At 37.3% G+C, this 25,365-nt stretch overlaps 1 protein-coding gene across 1 annotated transcript in view; it reads left to right on the forward strand.

Annotated features, from left to right (window-relative positions):
- The window catches only part of LOC137265869 (fibronectin type 3 and ankyrin repeat domains protein 1-like), an 82,497-nt gene that overhangs the window by 50,600 nt on the left and 6,532 nt on the right, over positions 1 to 25,365 (forward strand). Inside the window, exons 5-7 of the mRNA XM_067801330.1 lie at positions 14,289 to 14,363; positions 15,684 to 15,749; positions 24,290 to 24,504. Of these exons, the coding sequence (XP_067657431.1) occupies positions 14,289 to 14,363; positions 15,684 to 15,749; positions 24,290 to 24,504 (356 nt within the window). The remainder of the gene's footprint in view (positions 1 to 14,288; positions 14,364 to 15,683; positions 15,750 to 24,289; positions 24,505 to 25,365) is intronic.

A 25,365-nucleotide genomic window follows, 5' to 3' on the forward strand; every position in this document is an offset into this window, starting at 1 on the left:
AGAAATATGCACAGTGTGGTGATTAGTGTAGATGTGAGAGAAACTGAAACATGAGTCTCCTTTGTAAGGAACTGATTTTACCCTTCAGAAATATGCACAGTTTGGTGATTAGTGTAGATGTGAGAGAAACTAAAACATGAGTTTCCTTTGTAAGGAACTGATTTGACCCTTCAGAAATATGCACAGTATGGTGATTAGTGTAGATGTGAGAGAAACTGAAACATGAGTCTCCTTTGTCTGGAACTGATTTTACCCTTCAGAAATATGCACAGTATGGTGATTAGTGTAGATGTGAGAGAAACTGAAACATGAGTCTCCTTTGTCAGGAACTGTGATTTGACCCTTCAGAAATATGCACAGTATGGATATTAGTGTAGATGTGAGACAAACTGAAACATGAGCCTTCTTTGTCAGGAACTGTGATTTTACCCTTCAGAAATATGCACAGTTTGGTGATTAGTGTAGATGTGAGAGAAACTAAAACATGAGTCTCCTTTGTCAGGAACTGATTTTACACTTCAGAAATATGCACAGTGTGGTGATTAGTGTAGATGTGAGAGAAACTGAAACATGAGTCTCCTTTGTAAGGAACTGATTTTACCCTTCAGAAATATGCACAGTTTGGTGATTAGTGTAGATGTGAGAGAAACTAAAACATGAGTTTCCTTTGTAAGGAACTGATTTGACCCTTCAGAAATATGCACAGTATGGTGATTAGTGTAGATGGGAGAGAAACTGAAACATGAGTCTCCGTTGTCTGGAACTGATTTTACCCTTCAGAAATATGCACAGTATGGTGATTAGTGTAGATGTGAGAGAAACTGAAACATGAGTGTCCTTTGTCAGGAACTGTGATTTGACCCTTCAGAAATATGCACAGTATGGATATTAGTGTAGATGTGAGAGAAACTGAAACATGAGCCTTCTTTGTCAGGAACTGTGATTTTACCCTTCAGAAATATGCACAGTTTGGTGATTAGTGTAGATGTGAGAGAAACTAAAACATGAGTCTCCTTTGTCAGGAACTGATTTTACACTTCAGAAATATGCACAGTGTGGTGATTAGTGTAGATGGGAGAGAAACTGAAACATGAGTCTCCTTTGTCTGGAACTGATTTTACCCTTCAGAAATATGCACAGTATGGTGATTAGTGTAGATGTGAGAGAAACTGAAACATGAGTGTCCTTTGTCGGGAACTGTGATTTTACCCTTCAGAAATATGCACAGTTTGGTGATAAGTGTAGATGGGAAAGAAACTGAAACATGAGTCTCCTTTGTAAGGAACTGTGATTTTACCCTTCAGAAATATGCACAGTTTGGTGATTAGTGTAGATGTGAGAGAAACTGAAACATGAGTCTCCTTTGTCAGGAACTGTGATTTGACCCTTCAGAAATATGCACAGTTTGGTGATTAGTGTAGATGTGAGAGAAACTGAAACATGAGTGTCCTTTGTCAGGAACTGTGATTTGACCCTTCAGAAATATGCACAGTTTGGTGATTAGTGTAGATGTGAGAGAAACTGAAACATGAGTCTCCTTTGTCAGGAACTGTGATTTGACCCTTCAGAAATATGCACAGTTTGGTGATTAGTGTAGATGTGAGAGAAACTGAAACATGAGTCTCCTTTGTCAGGAACTGTGATTTTACCCTTCAGAAATATGCACAGTTTGGTGATTAGTGTAGATGTGAGAGAAACTGAAACATGAGTCTCCTTTGTCAGGAACTGATTTTACACTTCAGAAATATGCACAGTGTGGTGATTAGTGTAGATGTGAGAGAAACTGAAACATGAGTCTCCTTTGTCAGGAACTGTGATTTGACCCTTCAGAAATATGCACAGTTTGGTGATTAGTGTAGATGTGAGAGAAACTGAAACATGAGTCTCCTTTGTCAGGAACTGTGATTTTACCCTTCAGAAATATGCACAGTTTGGTGATTAGTGTAGATGTGAGAGAAACTGAAACATGAGTCTCCTTTGTCAGGAACTGATTTTACACTTCAGAAATATGCACAGTGTGGTGATTAGTGTAGATGTGAGAGAAACTGAAACATGAGTCTCCTTTGTAAGGAACTGATTTTACCCTTCAGAAATATGCACAGTTTGGTGATTAGTGTAGATGTGAGAGAAACTAAAACATGAGTTTCCTTTGTAAGGAACTGATTTGACCCTTCAGAAATATGCACAGTATGGTGATTAGTGTAGATGGGAGAGAAACTGAAACATGAGTCTCCTTTGTCTGGAACTGATTTTACCCTTCAGAAATATGCACAGTATGGTGATTAGTGTAGATGTGAGAGAAACTGAAACATGAGTGTCCTTTGTCAGGAACTGTGATTTGACCCTTCAGAAATATGCACAGTATGGATTTTAGTGTAGATGTGAGAGAAACTGAAACATGAGCCTTCTTTGTCAGGAACTGTGATTTTACCCTTCAGAAATATGCACAGTTTGGTGATTAGTGTAGATGTGAGAGAAACTGAAACATGAGTCTCCTTTGTCAGGAACTGATTTTACACTTCAGAAATATGCACAGTGTGGTGATTAGTGTAGATGGGAGAGAAACTGAAACATGAGTGTCCTTTGTGAGGAACTGTGATTTGACCCTTCAGAAATATGCACAGTTTGGTGATTAGTGTAGATGTGAGAGAAACTGAAACATGAGTCTCCTTTGTCAGGAACTGTGATTTTACCCTTCAGAAATATGCACAGTTTGGTGATTAGTGTAGATGTGAGAGAAACTGAAACATGAGTCTCCTTTGTAAGGAACTGTGATTTTACCCTTCAGAAATATGCACAGTTTGGTGATTAGTGTAGATGTGAGAGAAACTGAAACATGAGTCTCCTTTGTCAGGAACTGTGATTTTACCCTTCAGAAATATGCACAGTTTGGTGATTAGTGTAGATGTGAGAGAAACTGAAACATGAGTGTCCTTTGTCAGGAACTGTGATTTGACCCTTCAGAAATATGCACAGTTTGGTGATTAGTGTAGATGTGAGAGAAACTGAAACATGAGTCTCCTTTGTAAGGAACTGATTTGACCCTTCAGAAATATGCACAGTATGGTGATTAGTGTAGATGGGAGAGAAACTGAAACATGAGTCTCCTTTGTCTGGAACTGATTTTTCCCTTCAGAAATATGCACAGTATGGTGATTAGTGTGGATGTGAGAGAAACTGAAACATGAGTGTCCTTTGTCAGGAACTGTGATTTGACCCTTCAGAAATATGCACAGTATGGATTTTAGTGTAGATGTGAGAGAAACTGAAACATGAGCCTTCTTTGTCAGGAACTGTGATTTTACCCTTCAGAAATATGCACAGTTTGGTGATTAGTGTAGATGTGAGAGAAACTGAAACATGAGTCTCCTTTGTCAGGAACTGATTTTACACTTCAGAAATATGCACAGTGTGGTGATTAGTGTAGATGGGAGAGAAACTGAAAGATGAGTGTCCTTTGTCAGGAACTGTGATTTGACCCTTCAGAAATATGCACAGTTTGGTGATTAGTGTAGATGTGAGAGAAACTGAAACATGAGTCTCCTTTGTCAGGAATTGTGATTTTACCCTTCAGAAATATGCACAGTTTGGTGATTAGTGTAGATGGGAGAGAAACTGAAACATGAGTCTCCTTTGTAAGGAACTGTGATTTTACCCTTCAGAAATATGCACAGTTTGGTGATTAGTGTAGATGTGAGAGAAACTGAAACATGAGTCTCCTTTGTCAGGAACTGTGATTTGACCCTTCAGAAATATGCACAGTTTGGTGATTAGTGTAGATGTGAGAGAAACTGAAACATGAGTGTCCTTTGTCAGGAACTGTGATTTGACCCTTCAGAAATATGCACAGTTTGGTGATTAGTGTAGATGTGAGAGAAACTGAAACATGAGTCTCCTTTGTCAGGAACTGTGATTTTACCCTCCAGAAATATGCACAGTTTGGTGATTAGTGTAGATGTGAGAGAAACTGAAACATGAGTCTCCTTTGTCAGGAACTGTGATTTTACCCTTCAGAAATATGCACAGTTTGGTGATTAGTGTAGATGTGAGAGAAACTGAAACATGAGTCTCCTTTGTCAGGAACTGTGATTTTACCCTTCAGAAATATGCACAGTATGATGATTAGTGTAGATGTGAGAGAAACTGAAACATGAGTCTCCTTTGTCAGGAACTGTGATTTGACCCTTCAGAAATATGCACAGTTTGGTGATTAGTGTAGATGTGAGAGAAACTGAAACATGAGTCTCCTTTGTCAGGAACTGTGATTTGACCCTTCAGAAATATGCACAGTTTGGTGATTAGTGTAGATGTGAGAGAAACTGAAACATGAGTCTCCTTTGTCAGGAATTGTGATTTTACCCTTCAGAAATATGCACAGTTTGGTGATTAGTGTAGATGGGAGAGAAACTGAAACATGAGTCTCCTTTGTAAGGAACTGTGATTTTACCCTTCAGAAATATGCACAGTTTGGTGATTAGTGTAGATGTGAGAGAAACTGAAACATGAGTCTCCTTTGTCAGGAACTGTGATTTGACCCTTCAGAAATATGCACAGTTTGGTGATTAGTGTAGATGTGAGAGAAACTGAAACATGAGTGTCCTTTGTCAGGAACTGTGATTTGACCCTTCAGAAATATGCACAGTTTGGTGATTAGTGTAGATGTGAGAGAAACTGAAACATGAGTCTCCTTTGTCAGGAACTGTGATTTTACCCTCCAGAAATATGCACAGTTTGGTGATTAGTGTAGATGTGAGAGAAACTGAAACATGAGTCTCCTTTGTCAGGAACTGTGATTTTACCCTTCAGAAATATGCACAGTTTGGTGATTAGTGTAGATGTGAGAGAAACTGAAACATGAGTCTCCTTTGTCAGGAACTGTGATTTTACTCTTCAGAAATATGCACAGTATGATGATTAGTGTAGATGTGAGAGAAACTGAAACATGAGTCTCCTTTGTCAGGAACTGTGATTTGACCCTTCAGAAATATGCACAGTTTGGTGATTAGTGTAGATGTGAGAGAAACTGAAACATGAGTCTCCTTTGTCAGGAACTGTGATTTGACCCTTCAGAAATATGCACAGTTTGGTGATTAGTGTAGATGTGAGAGAAACTGAAACATGAGTCTCCTTTGTCAGGAACTGTGATTTTACCCTCCAGAAATATGCACAGTTTGGTGATTAGTGTAGATGTGAGAGAAACTGAAACATGAGTCTCCTTTGTCAGGAACTGTGATTTTACCCTTCAGAAATATGCACAGTTTGGTGATTAGTGTAGATGTGAGAGAAACTGAAACATGAGTCTCCTTTGTCAGGAACTGTGATTTTACCCTTCAGAAATATGCACAGTATGATGATTAGTGTAGATGTGAGAGAAACTGAAACATGAGTCTCCTTTGTCAGGAACTGTGATTTGACCCTTCAGAAATATGCACAGTTTGGTGATTAGTGTAGATGTGAGAGAAACTGAAACATGAGTCTCCTTTGTCAGGAACTGTGATTTGACCCTTCAGAAATATGCACAGTTTGGTGATTAGTGTAGATGTGAGAGAAACTGAAACATGAGTCTCCTTTGTCAGGAACTGTGATTTTACCCTTTCAGAAACATGCACAGTTTGGTGATTAGTAGGTAGTGTAAGTTTGCTTGATGTTTTACAGGTATCCACCAACTGAATCTTGCTGTTATACACTTTCAACACCTCTTAGACAAAGTATGTCAAAGAGTCTGAACTTCGCATACAGTGACCAGCTTGACTTCATTTGCTGATAGATGTTTATCTTATGTAACATTCAGAGTGTAGAGAAGTTTGAATTGTGTAATTTTGCACTTGTTGTGTTTTTAGTATGCAGAAACATTATTTACAGTATCTGGTGTCTGTTACCACATACCAAAGTGGTGATAAACCCAGGTTTCCACATCATGGCCTGACACACTTCAGTGACTCTTGATGAGTAAATGGATCTGCTCATGGATCTGCTCCACTAAGTTTGAAATGGATCATAGCTCATAAACTTTGATGATAGATAATTTCTCGTCATGGCAGTATGCCATAGTGCGTGTGTTCTCTGCAGATGTCTGACACTATATACCTTCACTATATGTGTTCATGGGTAAGTTTTCAGAAATAACCGTCTACTTACATGGCTAAGCTTAATAGACCTGACCACTAAATGAATCCTTACCAATATCGCAGAGAGCTCTGGTGTTAGTTCAGGTCAAAAGTTCACCCTTACACCATTCATCAATCCTTCAATCTTGTCTGTACCAACTGGCCTGTGAAGAATTGATGAAGATTGCTTTAGAAGTATAGATCTGCCAAAAGGAAGTCATTCTGCATTCATTTGTTGTGCTAGATGAGTGTAGAAATAGCAAAACACTTGTCTAATGGTATCCAATACTCCATGTTTGATTCCTGGGGGTGTGGGTGTATCAGGAAACAGTGGCCAAACAAATATGCATCAGTTTGTGTGTATGGAGATATGTTTTGAACTGGACAAGGTGATATGTGGGATGGAGGAATAGTTTTGTCAGGACAAGACAAAACTTGGTAGTTGGACAAGATTTGGTAGTTGGTTGACAAGATTTGATTGTTCATTGAGAAGATGAGGCTGGACATTTATATTTAGATAAAAAAAAAAAAAAATGTTTTCACCATAACAAATGTGTTGTGTGTGAAATTATCCCACCCAAATTCCATGTAGCTATAAGTAAGATTTCAATGTAATTTCAGGTCAATCACATGATTTGAAACATTCCACAAGTGCAGTTAGGGGCCAAGCTAACACATGTAAACAGACCTCAATACTTATTGCAAGTTGAGATAATTTCGGTCGTAAAAGTTCCAACTTAAATTTGAACCACTAACTTTAGCAGACTGAAACAACTGAAGGCAATGAAATGGAGTGTTAACCAAGCGAGTTGCACTTCATGAAGCCATAACTGCCAGGGACTGACAGCTATGGATGGGAAATGTTATTGCTTTAGGAGAAACATTTCATGAAGGATGAGAAGCGTTCTTGTGTGGCTGCTGTACATGCCTGAGCACCTCGTGATGAGTCCAGCAGGTGTACATGAGGTTGTAAGACCATACTGGGGATTGCTCACACCTGTGGCCAGAGACTCCTAGGGTACCACCACTTCCAATGTGCAGCCATGTGGCTGCTTGTGAGATTGTTGCAGTCATACTCTCATGTTTCTTCAAAGAGAAATGTACTCAGTGATGTGACAGGTTTCTCCATGAAAGAAACTAATGACTGTATCAGGATGCACCATCTCAAATGAAGGGAATAAAGGATGGAAACAAAACATCTCGTTGATTATGAGGGAGGCATTTGAACAGTAGCTTGATGTCATTATAACACAAGTCATAAAGTAGACTCTATTGTTTGATTAGTGACAGTCGGTACCTGTGATCTTAAGGGTATTGTTGGTTTTGAAGACAAAATGGGATTCCCTGTTGATATTGAACTGAACAACATGCTTATAGTTACTAATATTTACTCCAATGGGATCATTGTTTCAATTCAAGTTGGCACACAAACATACACACATTTGTTGAGTAAGTTCTTAGCAATAAATCCTGACTTAGCCTGAAACCTAAGGATGGCCATGTTAACTCACATGAGCACTGGCTGCTGTCAGCAGTCAGCATCTTGTTTATCCAACTAATGACTCAGTAATGATTTGATCTCCATGTCAGCCATCAGGTACACTTCACATTACTGCCAGTCACACTAACTGACAGGCAATTTGGTTATTTGTTAGACAATTAAGTAATCCCTTTCATGTGGATAGATGTGTTATTACTAGCTTGAAACTATTAGCAACCTATGATATTTTTGGATTGCTCATGTTTGTTTCGACATTACCATTATATTGTTTAATCTACTCTGATATATGGTTACAAATATCATGCCGAATGAAGTACACTATAGTACTCTTTTTACTTCATTATGCAAAATTTCTCAAAATGTCAGTCAGTGCAAGAGATCACCTGATCTGAAAGCAAACTTTACTAAATTGATCTCAAACAGTGGATCAGGTTAGTAGTGGTCATGTCTGGAGATGTCCAAATGTCAACCTGAGACCTCATGGCAGATGTGACATTGCTGTGATATGGGATGTCATTACTGTTGTATGAAAGAACAATACAATGGCGTTCTAACACCTTCTGTTGCTCCACGTCAGTGTGTCTGGGTGAAGGTTTGTATGTCAAGATGATGTGTTTATGTTATTACCAAGTATTTGGAACTTATTTTCAACAGTGTATTATTAGTACAGAAGTCGGAACTAGAACACAAATTAGAATAGAACACCACTGACAAATTAACAGTCAGTTTTATAAGCCTCTGTGTGTGTTTGTATTGTGTTGACAAATACTGACCCCTAGAACATCATTAATTCCTGACTACATTCCTTGAACAACAAGACTTCATTGATCTAGCTTTAATGGGAAACTGAAACATTTCATTGCAGTTCTGTTGATGGAGGATCAATTTCCTGAGATACATTAAATCTAAATTTGATAGACATTTCATTATAATGTTTGTAGAAAGTATTTTTATATACAAGTTAACAGTTATATCACATGCTCAGGAATTGTTTTTAACCTCAGTTGCTGATTTTGGTGGTGGTGGTGATGGTGGGAGGGTTGCTGTTCAGTTTAGTCTGTCATGCTTTAGTATCAGTTTGATGATTTCTATTTTTCTAGTTTTATGTTTGTCAAGTGCTAGCCATGATAAATGCTATAAAATACCTTGTTTTATAACTGGCCCTAAACAAAGAATGATGTGACTGGTGAATAAGTCAGCACTGTTAAGTTTAACAAGTTCTGATTTGTTTATCGTTTTAAAGAAATATAGTTTCCTATAATCCTTTTAATCAAATTGCCCTCATGAATTTAAATCAGCTATTGTGGAAAGAGAGTTGCCTGATGGGTTTGTGACATTACATCTGTCTTCATACCAGTGGAGGTCATGTATACACACGTTACAATATAAGCTCTAGTCCAAGCAGGAATATGCCTGAAGTATTATGTAACAGTTCTCTGTATATTACACTGTAAGGCTGTTATTGGTTATGTAAATACCTACCATATACACATTTGGGATTATTGATACAGGTTGGTTGAGGAAAGAGCTGAAAAGACATAATCTGTCCAACGGTATTGATTTAGCCATGATAACAGTCAACCCTAATGAATAATTAACAGCGCCCCTACTTCCCACTGGAGATAGTTGTTGAAGTCATGTGAAAGTTCTAGTTCGCGGATGAATGGAAGAAAGTGACCACTTCATAAGTCCCTAAAAACATCGATGTTCTGGATTATGTCTTTGCTGAAAAGTACCCCAAAGTTAACAGGTTATATTCATGGCTTCACCTATTGCTGTCTGAAATACTTGAGTGGTACTGTTTTCAGAGGAACATTGTAATATTGCTCTTACATGTGAATGTATATGTAATGCTTGGCTTGTCAGTTCTCAGCTTCAGAAAGCTGCTTACAAATGGTTCATTTGCAGTTGTTGCAGGTATATGGAAGCTTATTCATGATGGTCTGTTTGACTCAAAAGCAAGCTGATGATTTACAATCGAACTTGAAAACTGAAATCAACATGTAATACTCAATGAAACGCTAATCATTATTGAAACTTAGACCAACTTGAGTTTTTTAGCAGAATTTATGTCTTAGATATAAAGAAGTTATATCGATCATTAAAATATTGACACAGTTCAATATTTGTTACAAGGGAGGAGTGCAATGAGAGGAACAACGTAAAGTATATGAGGAGCATGTGCACAAGAGCCAACAAAGCTATAGAATCATTTGCCTGTGCTGTGCCCTCTCCATCCTTTCTTGCAACTTTTTTGTTTTTAGCACATAAATTGACATAGTGGACATAAATATTTTGATTAGGTTTCGAGTTAGATGCACTTCATTGGTCTCCTTGTGAGCCAAATGGACTACAGATGAAAGACATTTGCTATTAGCCAGTCTGCAAAGACACAAATAACCAAAAACAGTGTCTTTTATCAGTGTCATATGCTTGGACACTGCCTGTGGTCCATCAGGCTGTTGGGTGGTATCATCAAATCCCAATTAAATGCTATTTCTTTTCACTGCTTGTTGTCTCATGTGGAGCAGCTTTCACACATGCATGTAATAGAGTCAGGTACTGAATCGTCAGCACACAAAATCACGCACCTAACCTGTTCAGCCACAGTGAAATTTGTTGTAGTATAGGAACACTCCATTTCATGTGCCATAAACTGTTTGTCTCTTTGTGTCTAGAGTTTCAACAAGAACATATATACAGTTCAGGTGTTTGTTCAATGCAAACTATGTTTATGTCACAAACCTTCGTTGTGCAAGTCCAGCTTGTGAACATCTGCACTGCTGAAGATTAATTTATGTCTTATGTGGCAGCCTGTAGAATGTGATTGCTTCAGAAGAGATTATGGACTCCTCCCTTTGAAATTTCACTCTATCAGAAACAAAACATACTCTAGCACGATAACGTTTGTGACACAATAATGAGACAAAACATGTTCTTAGCAAGATCAGGTTTCTTATAGTGAATATAATTACACACAATCATGAGACAAAACATGCTCTTAGCAAGATCAGGTTTCTTATAGTGAATATAATTACACACAATAATGAGACAAAACATGTTCTTAGCAAGATCAGGTTTCTTATAGTGAATATAATTACACACAATAATAAGACAAAACATGCTCTTAGCAAGATCAGGTTTCTTATAGTAAATATAATTACACACAATAATGAGACAAAACATGTTCTTAGCAAGATTAGGTTTCTTATAGTGAATATAATTACACACAATAATGAGACAAAACATGCTCTTAGCAAGATCAGGTTTCTTATAGTAAATATAATTACACACAATAATGAGACAAAACATGCTCTTAGCAAGATCAGGTTTCTTATAGTGAATATAATTACACACAATAATGAGACAAAACATGCTCTTAGCAAGATCAGGTTTCTTATAGTAAATATAATGACACACAATAATGAGACAAAACATGTTCTTAGCAAGATCAGGTTTCTTATAGTGAATATAATTACACACAATAATGAGACAAAACATGCTCTTAGCAAGATCAGGTTTGTTATAGTGAAGATAATTACACACAATAATGAGACAAAACATGCTCTTAGCATGATCAGGCTTGTTATGGTGAATATAATTACACACAATAATAAGACAAAACATGCTCTTAGCAAGATCAGGTTTCATATAGTAAATATAATTACACACAATCATGAGACAAAACATGTTCTTAGCAAGATCAGGTTTCTTATAGTGAATATAATTACACACAATAATGAGACAAAACATGCTCTTAGCAAGATCAGGTTTCTTATAGTGAATATAATTACACACAATAATGAGACAAAACATGTTCTTAGCAAGATCAGGTTTCTTATAGTGAATATAATTACACACAATAATAAGACAAAACATGCTCTTAGCAAGATCAGGTTTCATATAGTAAATATAATTACACACAATAATGAGACAAAACATGTTCTTAGCAAGATTAGGTTTCTTATAGTGAATATAATTACACACAATAATGAGACAAAACATGCTCTTAGCAAGATCAGGTTTCTTATAGTAAATATAATTACACACAATAATGAGACAAAACATGCTCTTAGCATGATCAGGCTTGTTATGGTGAATATAATTACACACAATAATGAGACAAAACATGCTCTTAGCAAGATCAGGTTTCTTATAGTAAATATAATTACACACAATAATGAGACAAAACATGTTCTTAGCAAGATCAGGTTTCTTATAGTGAATATAATTACACACAATAATGAGACAAAACATGCTCTTAGCAAGATCAGGTTTGTTATAGTGAAGATAATTACACACAATAATGAGACAAAACATGCTCTTAGCATGATCAGGCTTGTTATGGTGAATATAATTACACACAATAATAAGACAAAACATGCTCTTAGCAAGATCAGGTTTCATATAGTAAATATAATTACACACAATCATGAGACAAAACATGTTCTTAGCAAGATCAGGTTTCTTATAGTGAATATAATTACACACAATAATGAGACAAAACATGCTCTTAGCAAGATCAGGTTTCTTATAGTGAATATAATTACACACAATAATGAGACAAAACATGTTCTTAGCAAGATCAGGTTTCTTATAGTGAATATAATTACACACAATAATAAGACAAAACATGCTCTTAGCAAGATCAGGTTTCATATAGTAAATATAATTACACACAATAATGAGACAAAACATGTTCTTAGCAAGATTAGGTTTCTTATAGTGAATATAATTACACACAATAATGAGACAAAACATGCTCTTAGCAAGATCAGGTTTGTTATAGTAAATATAATTACACACAATAATGAGACAAAACATGCTCTTAGCAAGATCAGGTTTCTTATAGTGAATATAATTACACACAATAATGAGACAAAACATGCTCTTAGCAAGATCAGGTTTCTTATAGTAAATATAATTACACACAATAATGAGACAAAACATGTTCTTAGCAAGATCAGGTTTCTTATAGTGAATATAATTACACACAATAATGAGACAAAACATGCTCTTAGCAAGATCAGGTTTGTTATAGTGAAGATAATTACACACAATAATGAGACAAAACATGCTCTTAGCATGATCAGGCTTGTTATGGTGAATATAATTACACACAATAATGAGACAAAACATGCTCTTAGCAAGATCAGGCTTGTTATAGTGAATATAATTGCACACAATAATGAGACAAAACATGCTCTTAGCATGATCAGGTTTCGTATAGTGAAGATAATTACACAATAATGAGACAAAACATGCTCTTAGCAAGATCAGGTTTCTTATAGTGAAGATAATTACACACAATAATGAGACAAAACTTGTTCTTAGCATGATCAGGTTTCGTATAGTGAAGATAATTACACACAATAATGAGACAAAACATGCTCTAAGCATGATCAGGCTTGTTATGGTGAAGATAATTACACACAATAATGAGACAAAACATGTTCTTTGCAAGATCAGGTTTCTTATAGTGAATATAATTACACACAATCATGAGACAAAACTTGCTCTTAGCATGATCAGGTTTCGTATAGTGAAGATAATGACACACAATAATGAGACAAAACATGCTCTTAGCATGATCAGGCTTGTTATGGTGAAGATAATTACACACAATAATGAGACAAAACATGCTCTTAGCAAGATCAGGTTTCTTATAGTGAATATAATTACACACAATAATGAGACAAAACATGCTCTTAGCAAGATCAGGTTTCTTATAGTGAATATAATTACACACAATAATGAGACAAAACATGCTCTTAGCAAGATCAGGTTTCTTATAGTAAATATAATTACACACAATAATGAGACAAAACATGCTCTTAGCAAGATCAGGTTTCTTATAGTGAAGATAATTACACACAATAATGAGACAAAACATGCTCTTAGCAAGATCAGGTTTCTTACAGTGAATATAATTACACACAATCATGAGACAAAACTTGCTCTTAGCATGATCAGGTTTCGTATAGTGAAGATAATGACACACAATAATGAGACAAAACATGTTCTTAGCATGATCAGGCTTGTTATGGTGAAGATAATTACACACAATAATGAGACAAAACTTGCTCTTAGCATGATCAGGTTTCGTATAGTGAAGATAATTACACACAATAATGAGACAAAACATGCTCTTAGCAAGATCAGGTTTCTTATAGTAAATATAATTACACACAATAATGAGACAAAACATGCTCTTAGCATGATCAGGCTTGTTATGGTGAATATAATTACACACAATAATGAGACAAAACATGCTCTTAGCAAGATCAGGCTTGTTATAGTGAAGATAATTGCACACAATAATGAGACAAAACATGCTCTTAGCAAGATCAGGTTTCTTATAGTGAATATAATTACAATAATAAGACAAAACATGCTCTTAGCATGATCAGGCTTGATATGGTGAAGATAATTACACACAATAATGAGACAAAACATGCTCTTAGCAAGATTAGACTTGTTACGGTGAAGATAATTACACACAATAATGAGACAAAATGATGCTCCTTGAATGTGATAGTTTCAGAAGAGATTATGGGCGTGACAATTCATGACAACAATGAATATTAACACATGAGTCATATAGCACACGTGATTCACATAGATGCTTCAAAACCACTTTCCGGGTTCTATAAGGAAAATGTTTGTTGTTGATTTTGCAGGGATGTCTCTGTAGACGTGCAGGACAAATATGGCTTCAGTGCGCTAATGCAAGCTTCCCAGAAAGGTTTACTAGAGTAAGTAATGTGTTTACATACATACTAAAAATAAATAACAGTGAGGAGACAATTAGACTTTGTGAGAGAGAGAAAGAAAGAGAGGAAGGGAGAGGCTGTAGACAGTGATACAAGAGCTGGTTGTGTACAGCCATGATAACCTGGAGTAGGATGCGATACAGGAGCTCAGCCGTGTGGTTCTGTACAGCCATAATAACCTGGGAGTAGGGTGTGATACAGGAGCTGGTTGTGTATAGCCATAATAACCTGGGAGTAGGGTGTGATACAGGAGCTGGTTGTGTATAGCCATGATAACCTGGGTGTAGAATGTGATACAGGAGCTGGTTGTGTACAGCCATAATAACCTGGGAGTAGGGTGTGATACAGGAGCTGGTTGTGTACAGCCATGATAACTTGGGAGTAGGGTGTGATACAGGAGCTGGTTGTGTACAGCCATGATAACCTGGGTGTAGGGTGTGATACAGGAGCTGGTTGTGTACAGCCATGATAACTTGGGTGTAGGGTGTGATACAGGAGCTGGTTGTGTACAGCCATGATAACCTGGGTGTAGAATGTGATACAGGAGCTGGTTGTGTACAGCCATGATAACTTGGGAGTAGGGTGTGATACAGGAGCTGGTTGTGTACAGCCATGATAACCTGGGTGTAGGGTGTGATACAGGGGCTGGTTGTGTACAGCCATGATAACTTGGGTGTAGGGTGTGATACAGGAGCTGGTTGTGTACAGCCATGATAACCTGGGTGTAGAATGTGATACAGGAGCTGGTTCTGTACAGCCATAATAACCTGGGAGTAGGGTGTGATACAGGAGCTGGTTGTGTATAGCCATGATAACCTGGGTGTAGAATGTGATACAGGAGCTGGTTGTGTACAGCCATGATAACTTGGGAGTAGGGTGTGATACAGGAGCTGGTTGTGTACAGCCATGATAACCTGGGTGTAGGGTGTGATACAGGAGCTGGTTGTGTACAGCCATGATAACTTGGGTGTAGGGTGTGATACAGGAGCTGGTTGTGTACAGCTATGATAACCTTGGTGTAGAATGTGATACAAGAGCTGGTTCTGTACAACCATGATAACTTGGGAGTAGGGTGTGATACAGGAGCTGGTTGTGTACAGCTATGATAACCTTGGTGTAGAATGTGATACAAGAGCGTGTTCTGTACAGCCATGATAACTTGTGTGTAGGGTGTGATACAGGGGCTGATTCTGTACAGCCATGATAACCTGGGTGTAGAATGTGATACAGAAGCTGGTTGTGTACAGCCATGTTCTCAGTGTGTATTCCTTGTCTAATCTATTACATATTGATCATTTTCAGTATAGTTCAGCTCTTACTAGATCATGGGGCAGACATCCATCAAAAGACTGACGCAGGCAAAACATGGTAAGTTATCATAAGTAGATAACACCTCAGTCTGATACCATGGGTCTTTTTTGGCCTGTTTACAGTGGCAAGCTAAGGATAATCATCTCTGAAGTTCGTGTCATGTCTGAAGGGATGGCTGATAGTTTGCCATTCTTCATTCTGGGAGGATGTCTGTAGAAATCTACGATAAAAATGTGATAGAGCATGGAGAAAAAGTGCTTCAGAATACTTATTATCAGTTCTCAATAGTAATGAGCAGGGACATGTAAATGGCAATTTTGCATTTAGATGGTCATCAGCATTTCTGTAGCAGAAGGAAAGAATATCATTTTGCAAGTGCAGTGCCAGGTTTAAAGAGAGTGTCAGCACAAACCATTTGTAAATGTTTATAAGATACTGGTCTTATGGTCCTGTGCTGCGATGATTACATTGATGTCAACAGGTCCTGTGATGCAATGTTTGATTCTAGAAACTACAAAACTAGTGACATGCATCATCAGCTTCAGTTATTTGGGACGTAACGATGTATCAAACTATCAATGGATTGCAATTGTTGAGCCTCCGATGGCAATTTATAGATGTTAGAAACAAAAAAACTATTGATGCATGGATAGAAAGTGTGACTATCGATAGTTTGGCAGGGATTTACAGGAATTCCTTCGTCCTACATGCATAAAAACTGACAGTGGATGTAACAAAATTTGTAAGTGATGCAGAAAAAGTCCAAATACTATTTGTAAAAGTCACAGTATGTTAGCACTTAGTCTGCTACTAGCCGGGTCATGATATCTTTTGCAATTTAATTAATGAAACAATGTCATGATTATGATATACTATACAATCGCAGGAACTGAATTCCAATGATGTTAGAACATAGTATTAATAATGATATTTTAGTGTCTGGGACCTTCAAATACAGGACTCAAGGAAGATCCCCGGTTTAGTAAGTGACTTCTGATAAATATTGGAAGTACCAGATTCTTTTGTTTAGATTTCAAGTTATCTGCCCTTGGTACCTCTTTAACAAACTTTTCAGTTGTTAAAAGAGACTAAAACTACTACAACTAATTTTAATTTCATATGAACTAAACAGTCATTAGGGAAATGACTTCAAATGAGGCAATTCAAGGAGAGAAAAACTATTGCAATAGTTGATTACAATAGACTATCACAGTAGTACATTGCAATAGATAATATTTATCACAATAATGGTTCCCCCTCAATAGTCGTCCCTATCAGTTACAAATCATGCTTTCTGCTGTAATGAAGAGTATGTGTCAATCAACATTAAAATGACTGTTTTGTCCAGAACTGTGTCAACCAGGTGGATAGATATAGTATGGCAAGAAGCCTCCAACATACTAAAGTCTAACTTTGTGCAATTAAACAACTATTTAGTACAGAGATGAAGTCTTAAGGATTCACATGCTTCTGATCGCTGACCGCCTGAGGGTGTTGTTCCTGAAAGATCATGCCAGTCCTCACACAGCACATGTCCGTGGTCAGAAAGTCAACATTATAGTGCTTCAGTAAGCCAAATTTTTTTTGTTTTTGCTTAAACGCTGCTGTTATTCCTGCGCCTCAGGTGAGTTAACCCTGTATGCTTACTTATATATTCTCAGTCAGTTGGGCGGAACTAGATCGGCTCATAGCATTATAACACAATCACACAAATCTCATGCACATGCCAAACTCAAACAAATGACACGGAAGTTCTATCAATACTTGTTTATTTGATGCATCAAGTCAGGCACAGAAATATCAAGTGACGACAGATGTATTTGTCACGAGTTACAGGTTTGTTAAACACGATGTTCAACCAAGAAAGTTATACACAGGAAATAGCACAAACGGACACGTCACGTGTTGATGGGTTCATGTTTACCACAATGGCCCTCAATAGCAAAACATTTCTTATACAAGCGGAAAAGCAGTGACAAATCTGAGGTTCCGACTCACACTTACGTGTCTTAAAAAAATGATCAAAGCGGCCTTCACAAGTCAATACAATAACAAGATGGTCTTCACGACCCTAAGACAGTAATGTCTTGAGAATTCAGATGTAAAAAAACTTCTGTCGCGTTAGACACAATCTTATTCAAGTGCGGTCATGAGTCTATGGGAAAATTCTTTGCTCATATTCATAACATGCCAACTGACACACCCGTATCCTGACCAGTGTGCGAAAACACACTAATTGACAAACCTGTACATAATGAAACCCAAGCCTAATACAAACTATTTCATATATTAAAAAATGGCCAAAGCAAAATATATTGCAGTTACTGACATGAACCAGTAAAGTAGTTTTACCTGGAGCTGCGTGTGCCAAACTATCCAGCTGATGATTTCCTTCCCACTGACAAGTTTCTCAATACTCGGGGCTTAAGTAAGGGTTACAATAGAAATTCCCAAGCTACACGAGTTTTACCCATGGGCCTCTTACACATCCAAGATAGGCATGTCTCCCGAGCGAGCCTTGTACCCAGATGTATTCGGGTGAAACCGCACAGATTTTCCGGGAACATTTACTACCGGAACAGCTGTGTTTGGGCTAATGTTCATGCCAAAATTTTCATTACACTTCCATGGTCCTCCAAGTCACCCAACTTGAACAACATTGAGTATTTGTGGGAGGACCATGGGTATGTCAACCATAGTCCCAGGCATTGGGCAAGAATTCCACAAGGTCGAATTCAAGGTCTTATTAGTCCCTGCCAAGACATGCAGAGAAGTTTTGAGGCCGTATGTCTCAAATATGCTAGAAAAGAATGATCTCCTTAGTTGATAATATAGCTCAGACATATTCTGATATAATCTTGGAGACACAGTGTTAGATTTTACCTTGTAAAGATTTTTTTGTAATGATTTACTTAACTAATAATTTCTTTAAAGGTTTGCAGCCTGGAATCATAATAATTTTTAATTGTTATTACATAGTGTTGTGAAAAGAAATTGACACATTATATGGTATGGTATGAGAATAACCCCAGTTCACTGCATACTCATTGATGGTAGAACCATAAGCAATGTCATCTTGAAAGCCTTCTGTAGTGGGTATATATGGTGTGTTCTTCAATCACTTATCTCCAACAAGTTTGGATGGGGACATAGAAATGGATACTGTTGCTCCATCACATTTTGCTTCAAAAGCACGACTCATGCTGACTGTTCAATATGTCTGGTCCAGACTGGATAAAAGTGATACAGAAGTACATAACAAAACATAGATATAACAGTAGGTAAATATGTTGTTATCCTTTAAACGACAGGGAAAATATCTAGTGTTTATCTGTGTTCAGGTGCAAAAGGTATCAACATTGTTTGGATCAGTTTTGACGTTTTAATCAGTGTTTGATAATGAGGTCACGGTGACCTCCAGTATTACATTCTGAGGTTCTCTATGACAGACCAGTCGTATCACACTGCTACATGTCAAATTTAAATTCTTAGACATAACATATTGTCACAGTAAGTAATGATGCACATTTGAAACAAACTGTAAGATAATTATGAATAAATATCATGGAGACTATGTATGTTTGTGCATTCCAATCTTGCACTTTTTTTTACCGAGGTAAGGTTTTCCTGTATATAATGAAAGTTGTGACTTCCTGTATGTTGTGTAATAGATGATGTGATGCACAACTTCACCCACAGTGGTAGCCATATAGTTACAACATTTGCTTGTCACACCAAAAGCATGGGTTTGGTTTCCCATATGTGAGAAGCCCATTTCTGGTGTCCCCCACTGTAATATTGCTGGAATATTGCTAAAAGCGGGATAAAACCCACCTCACTCACTTCACCAACTTGACCTTCCAGCTGGCAGTATATACAACAGTGTTGTAATAGAATATACCCATGTCATTAATAGATATTGTAACATGGGATATTTTTCAAAGTGAAGCCTCAGAAAAAGATTATGCTTTTAGTGTTTGTTGATTGTGGTTATAGTACTAACCAGTAGGTGTGAGCATGTCGGATGTATAGGATTGTTCTTCACTACTCTGCTACTTGTCAAGTGGTACTGGACTTGATGTATATCAATCATTAACACATAACTACCTACTCTTGTTTTATTTATGTTCAGTGTCCAATAATTTTCCTTTGAGTGGAAAACTCTAAATGCATCAAATTATTTTGATCTAGCATTCTTTGATGTAGACATATTTTTGCTGTTGAAATCTCAGGCACATTATATAAGGACAGTACACTAAATACGTGTGACTGTAACATTGAAGTAGCATTTTGCCCTAAGACAAATGTAAACAAAGGGATTTGACCCTCAGTTCTAACGTCCTTACCAGTTTACATCTGTGATAGGAAATATGTGTGTATATTCCATGAACCTGGTGGCAATGGTTATTTTCGGCTGTGAGACTCCAAAGCTGCCTTCTACACCAGGGTTGGGTATCTCACACTCTCTGGCCGTTGGATGAAGGTAATTGATGATTTCAAAGCCAGATCATCAGCTGCTCCACATGTTTCCACGGTGACCCTGAAACATCCTCCTGTGATGACCTTCTGTAATTGAGGTTCCCAAGTAGCTGATGGGTCTGATTTCATCAATCTCTCTAAAGCCTATTTAACATTAATTTTTCTTCACTTTCAACATTATTGCTGATATCTTTTCAGTGATCCACAATGTGAGTTCGACAGGAGATGAATTTTGCAAGTGAGCCCTTAATAGTGGCTTAGAGACTATGATAAGGACATGAAAAAATGGCAACCAGCATTGGTCAGTAAAGGATAGTTGACAATGGCGAATAACCATGTAGAAATTACTTGCTTGTAGATGTCACCTACCTGATAAGATAAAGGACGAGAAATCAGGGCAGGATGGAGCTTGTATGAGTGGGTTTAGGGGTTTATATTTAAAAAGTTCACATTCATTTGGATTTTGCACTTTGACCAAACTATATTTTTTAGTGGTGTTTTTTCCTCAGAAACCTCTTGACGGTTGGAGATGAAATGTCTGATACTTGTTCCAACCATTCCAGACATCTGAATTTGTTCATGATGCTGAAATCCATTTTTGAATATGTCTGCTAAGGTCATCATGAGATGTATCATGTTTGTTCTGTTGTGTAGGTTTTTGTGCAGAATTGTACAAATTTGACTTTGTTTTGCCATGCCATTAAGGTCTCTCTAAGTGCATGTTTGACTCATTAATGTTTTAATATTTGTCCATTTGGAGTTGTTACATGCCGGGGGGGATATAGTCGACGCCTCATCTGTCTGTCCGTCCATCCATCCATCCGTACATCCGTAATAATTTTGTTTACGGAGCATAACTCAGAAACCATTCAATATCTTTCTGCAAAACTTGGTAGATATATGATGCAGACCCCAAAGTGGTGCTTTTTGCTATTTATAGGATTTTTTTATTTATAATTTTCTGGGTTTCCAAGGAAACGTTTGGGACTTAGTCTCAAAATGGAGGGATGGGCTTCATTTCCGGAGCACAACTCAAAAACTTCCAAATATCTTTCTGCAAAACTTGACAGATATGTAGGGGAGACCCTAGAGTGGTACCTTTTGCTATTTACAGATTTTTGTGATTTATCATTTTCACAGTTTCCATGAAAACAATTCTGACTTAGTCTTAAAATGGAGGGATTTGCTTCATTTCCGGAGCACAACTAGAAAACTGTTTCATATCTTACAGCAAAACTTGGCAGAAATTTGAGGCAGACCACAAAGTGGTGCCTTTTTCTATTTACAATGTTTTGGCAATTTCATTTTTCCCGGTTTCCATTGAAACAATTCTGACTTAGTCTCAAAATGGAGGGATATGCTTCGTTTCCACAGCACAACTCGAAAACCATTTCATATCTTTTAACAGATCTTGGCAGATAAATGAGACAGATCTTGAAGTGGTGCCTTTTGCTGTTTACAGATATATGGCGTTTATATTTTTCATGAATTCCGTGGAAACGATTCAAACTTAATCTAAGAAAACATCAAGTAACTGTCAGATAATTTGTCCTTTCAAATATGTGGGGGCTGGGGAAATATGTCATCTTCTGATGACTCTTGTTTCTGCAATATTTGGAATAGTGGATATCAGTCCTGGACATGTGAGTAAGTGAATTTAGTTTTACACCAGACTCAGCAATATTCCAGCTATATGGCTGCAGTCTCCAAGTAATCAAGTCTGGAACAATCAAGTGATCCACACCATGAGCATCGACCTGTGCAATTCAGATACAAATGCATATGTGAACCAAGTCTCCTCTTACAACAGGCATGGGTTACTGAAGATCAATTCTACTGATCTCAGAATCCAGATTAGTGCAGTATTTACTTTTTATCCCCTCAGCATGTCTGTCCGTCCGTCCATAATCATTTTGTTTCCAGAGCTTTACTCAGAAACCGTTCAATATTTTTAGACCAAACTTGATAGATATAGTAATCTCAGCCTATGATTGTGCCTTTTGCTATCTACAGATTTTTGACATTTATATTATTTTTGCTTTTCCATGGAACATTTTGGCGTTAGTCTTATGGTGGGGTGGACTTTGTTTCCAGAGCAAAACTCAAAAACCATTCAATATTTTTCTGCAGTACTTGGTAGATATATAAGTCTGAACCTATAGTGGTGCATTTTGGTATTTACAGGTTTTTGTGATTTACTATTTTCTTGGTTTCCATGGAAACGTTTCGGACTTAGTCTCAAAATGGAGGGATGGGCTTTGTTCCCAGAGCACAACTCGAAAACCATTTCATATCTTTCAACAGATCTTGGCAGATATATGAGACAGATCTTGAAATTGTGACTTTGCTTATTACAGATATATGGCATTTATAATTTTCATAAATTCCATGGAAACAATTCAAACTTAGTCTAAGAAAAAAACAATGAGTAACTGTCAGATGATTTGTCCTTTCAAACATGTAGGGGCTGGGGGGATATGTCATCTTTTGATGACTCTTGTCTTTAAAATATTTTTGATCCACCAACATGCAGTGTTAGAAACTATGCATACATAAAACTGAAATATTTTGCTGACTATTTTACGCTGACAGTATTTTACTCACAGACCATATGAAAAACAGTTATATTTGTTTTCACTTATCTGCGTTATGGATTATTTTTTTCTAAATAATCTTTGTATATGGAATGAAGCGGAACCTCCATACTGCTATTCATACTATTCATAACATGGCAATGGACGTAGCTGAAACCTGTTCAATGGCACTGTAAAGTGTTGCTTAAATGGGAAATCCTCGGACTCTTATATTTTTGACTCCATGTTGAACCAGTCAGTTATTATCTGCATATATTTAGCTGCCATGACAATGACAATACAGATGCATATTTTATCACAATGAACTCAGCAGTGGGCACTGATTGTACACATTTCAAAGTAAGTATTAATAATCTATTAACAAGTAGAAGTCAATGTACATAATATCTCTGGCAAATTACTAAGGATATTTATCACAGATGGATTTAAACAGTAAACAGTGTGCCAAACACTAAATTTTTTAGATGCGGTATACCATAGTAACATTAGGTCTAACTGTGGACAGGCCAGCGAGGTCCCTGTACACTTAATGACACTATCTTAGTTGTTTCCTTTACGAAAATGGTTCCTTCATGACTAAAAAGAATTCGCAAGAGGTTTTCAAACACTGTTAAGTTGTGTCAAGGGCTCAATTAACCTTTAATGTGGTGACTACAGAAGACACATACTGAACTCTCTACCCTACTAGTTCCTGCAATCTGTGATATACTATTATTAATGCAATCATGACTGCATCAAGTGAGCCAGGCCACCTGTCATTTGACATATGATGCCCCTGCCTTGATGTATAATGCCCTTTACTTGATGTATAATCCCCCAACTTGACCTGTAATACACCATGTTTGATGTATAATGCCCTTCACTTGATGTATATGCCTCTTACTTGATGCATAATCCCCCAACTTGACCTTATAATAATGCCCCATGCTTGATGTATAATGGTCCTTACTTGATGTATAATGGTCCTTACTTGATGTATAATGCCCCATGCTTGATGTATAATGGTCCTTACTTGATGTATAATCCAGATAACTTGACCTATAATACCCAACTCTTGATGTATAATGCTCTTCACGTGTTGTATAATGACCCTAGCTTGGTCTATAATGTCCATTACTTATGTGTATTGCCCCTTTTGATGTATAATGTCCTCATTTAATGTATAATGCCAATCTTGATGTATAGTGACCCTTACTTGATGTATAATGCCCTTCACTTGATGTTTAATGTACCTCTCTTGACCTAAGATGATCCTCACTTGGCCTACAATGACCCTCACTTGACCCACAATGACCCTCCCTTGACTTTAATGCTCCTCACATAACCTATAATGACGTTGACCCTCACCTTACACAAACTGAGCATATGCACTGAAAGGATTGTATCCCACTAAGTAGGTGAAGCCTCTGAAAATGATTTTTATGAGGTCAGAATTGGAGAGAATGTCCAAATAAATAATTTTAGTGTGATGCATTTGAACACTGAGTATGTATTTTGGTTGTGAATCAAGTGTCTTTGTTCCAGCTTGATGCTTGCATGTTTTACTGGTCAACTTGAGGTGGTGAAACTTCTGCGCAAGTTCAACGCCAGGTACGATGACTTTGATCGTGGAGGGTCGACTGCGCTACACTGGGCAGCTGATGGCGGCAACGTGAAGCTGATAGATTGGATGATATGTGATGGAGCAGACGTCAACATGAGGGATCACCATTCTGGCTGGACACCCTTACTAAGATGTGGTGTGTATTTAATCACTCAGTCAACACCTAGGAAAAAGTTCTAACTGAAATCTACAACATGCCTGTTTATAGTAAATAAATGTAGATCATAATTTGCATGCAGTTTGTAGTGAAGATAATCACAGTGTATTAAATCCCACCAGTCATAAACCGATCTGTGTTACGTACATTTCATGTAAAGGTTCGCTTGTTGATGAAGGTGAATCTTTCCACCATATCGTGTGGCTATAACTCAGCATGTAATTGTGAGGTCAGTGCATGTAGTGGGTCAAAATCACCCACCCCATATCAAGTGATGGTGGGCGTCAGTGGTAACACCACAATTCGCTGTGCAGAGTTGTATCTTGATAGTAAGAATCCTTTCACAATGGGTTTGGATTACAGTTTTATTCTGGCTATGTTTCTTGGTTTGCCTGCCATGGTTTGTGTGGATGTATCTGCCACCTTTAACTGTACATCAGCTATTGCTGTACATAAGGTATTAGTCTCTCTTTGCCTGAAAGAACACTTTACTTTTTAACCCTGTATGAATATTTTTTGTGGATATTTGTTGCAATAAGGAGCCACAGGTCCAGGTGGTTATATGTGTATCACGATTAGAACCCACCTGACCCTAATAACTGAGTCAACCATCCCAGCCCTGATGTAACATGAAAAGTGCACTGAGCTGTTACTCATTATGTGCTGTGGAAATTTCATACAGACCAGTGTCCATCAAAACATGCTATGCATTTTTGCATTGATTGGATATTTTTTATATTTGTCTTCTTGTATAACCATATGCAACTTATCACATTGAATCTTGGAGCTCCATCTTACATGACTGTACTAACTAGCACATGGCAGTTAAATTTGTACTCT

Source organism: Haliotis asinina, chromosome 15 (genome assembly GCF_037392515.1).
Source record: "Haliotis asinina isolate JCU_RB_2024 chromosome 15, JCU_Hal_asi_v2, whole genome shotgun sequence".
In the NCBI taxonomy this organism is placed as follows: domain Eukaryota; kingdom Metazoa; phylum Mollusca; class Gastropoda; order Lepetellida; family Haliotidae; genus Haliotis; species Haliotis asinina.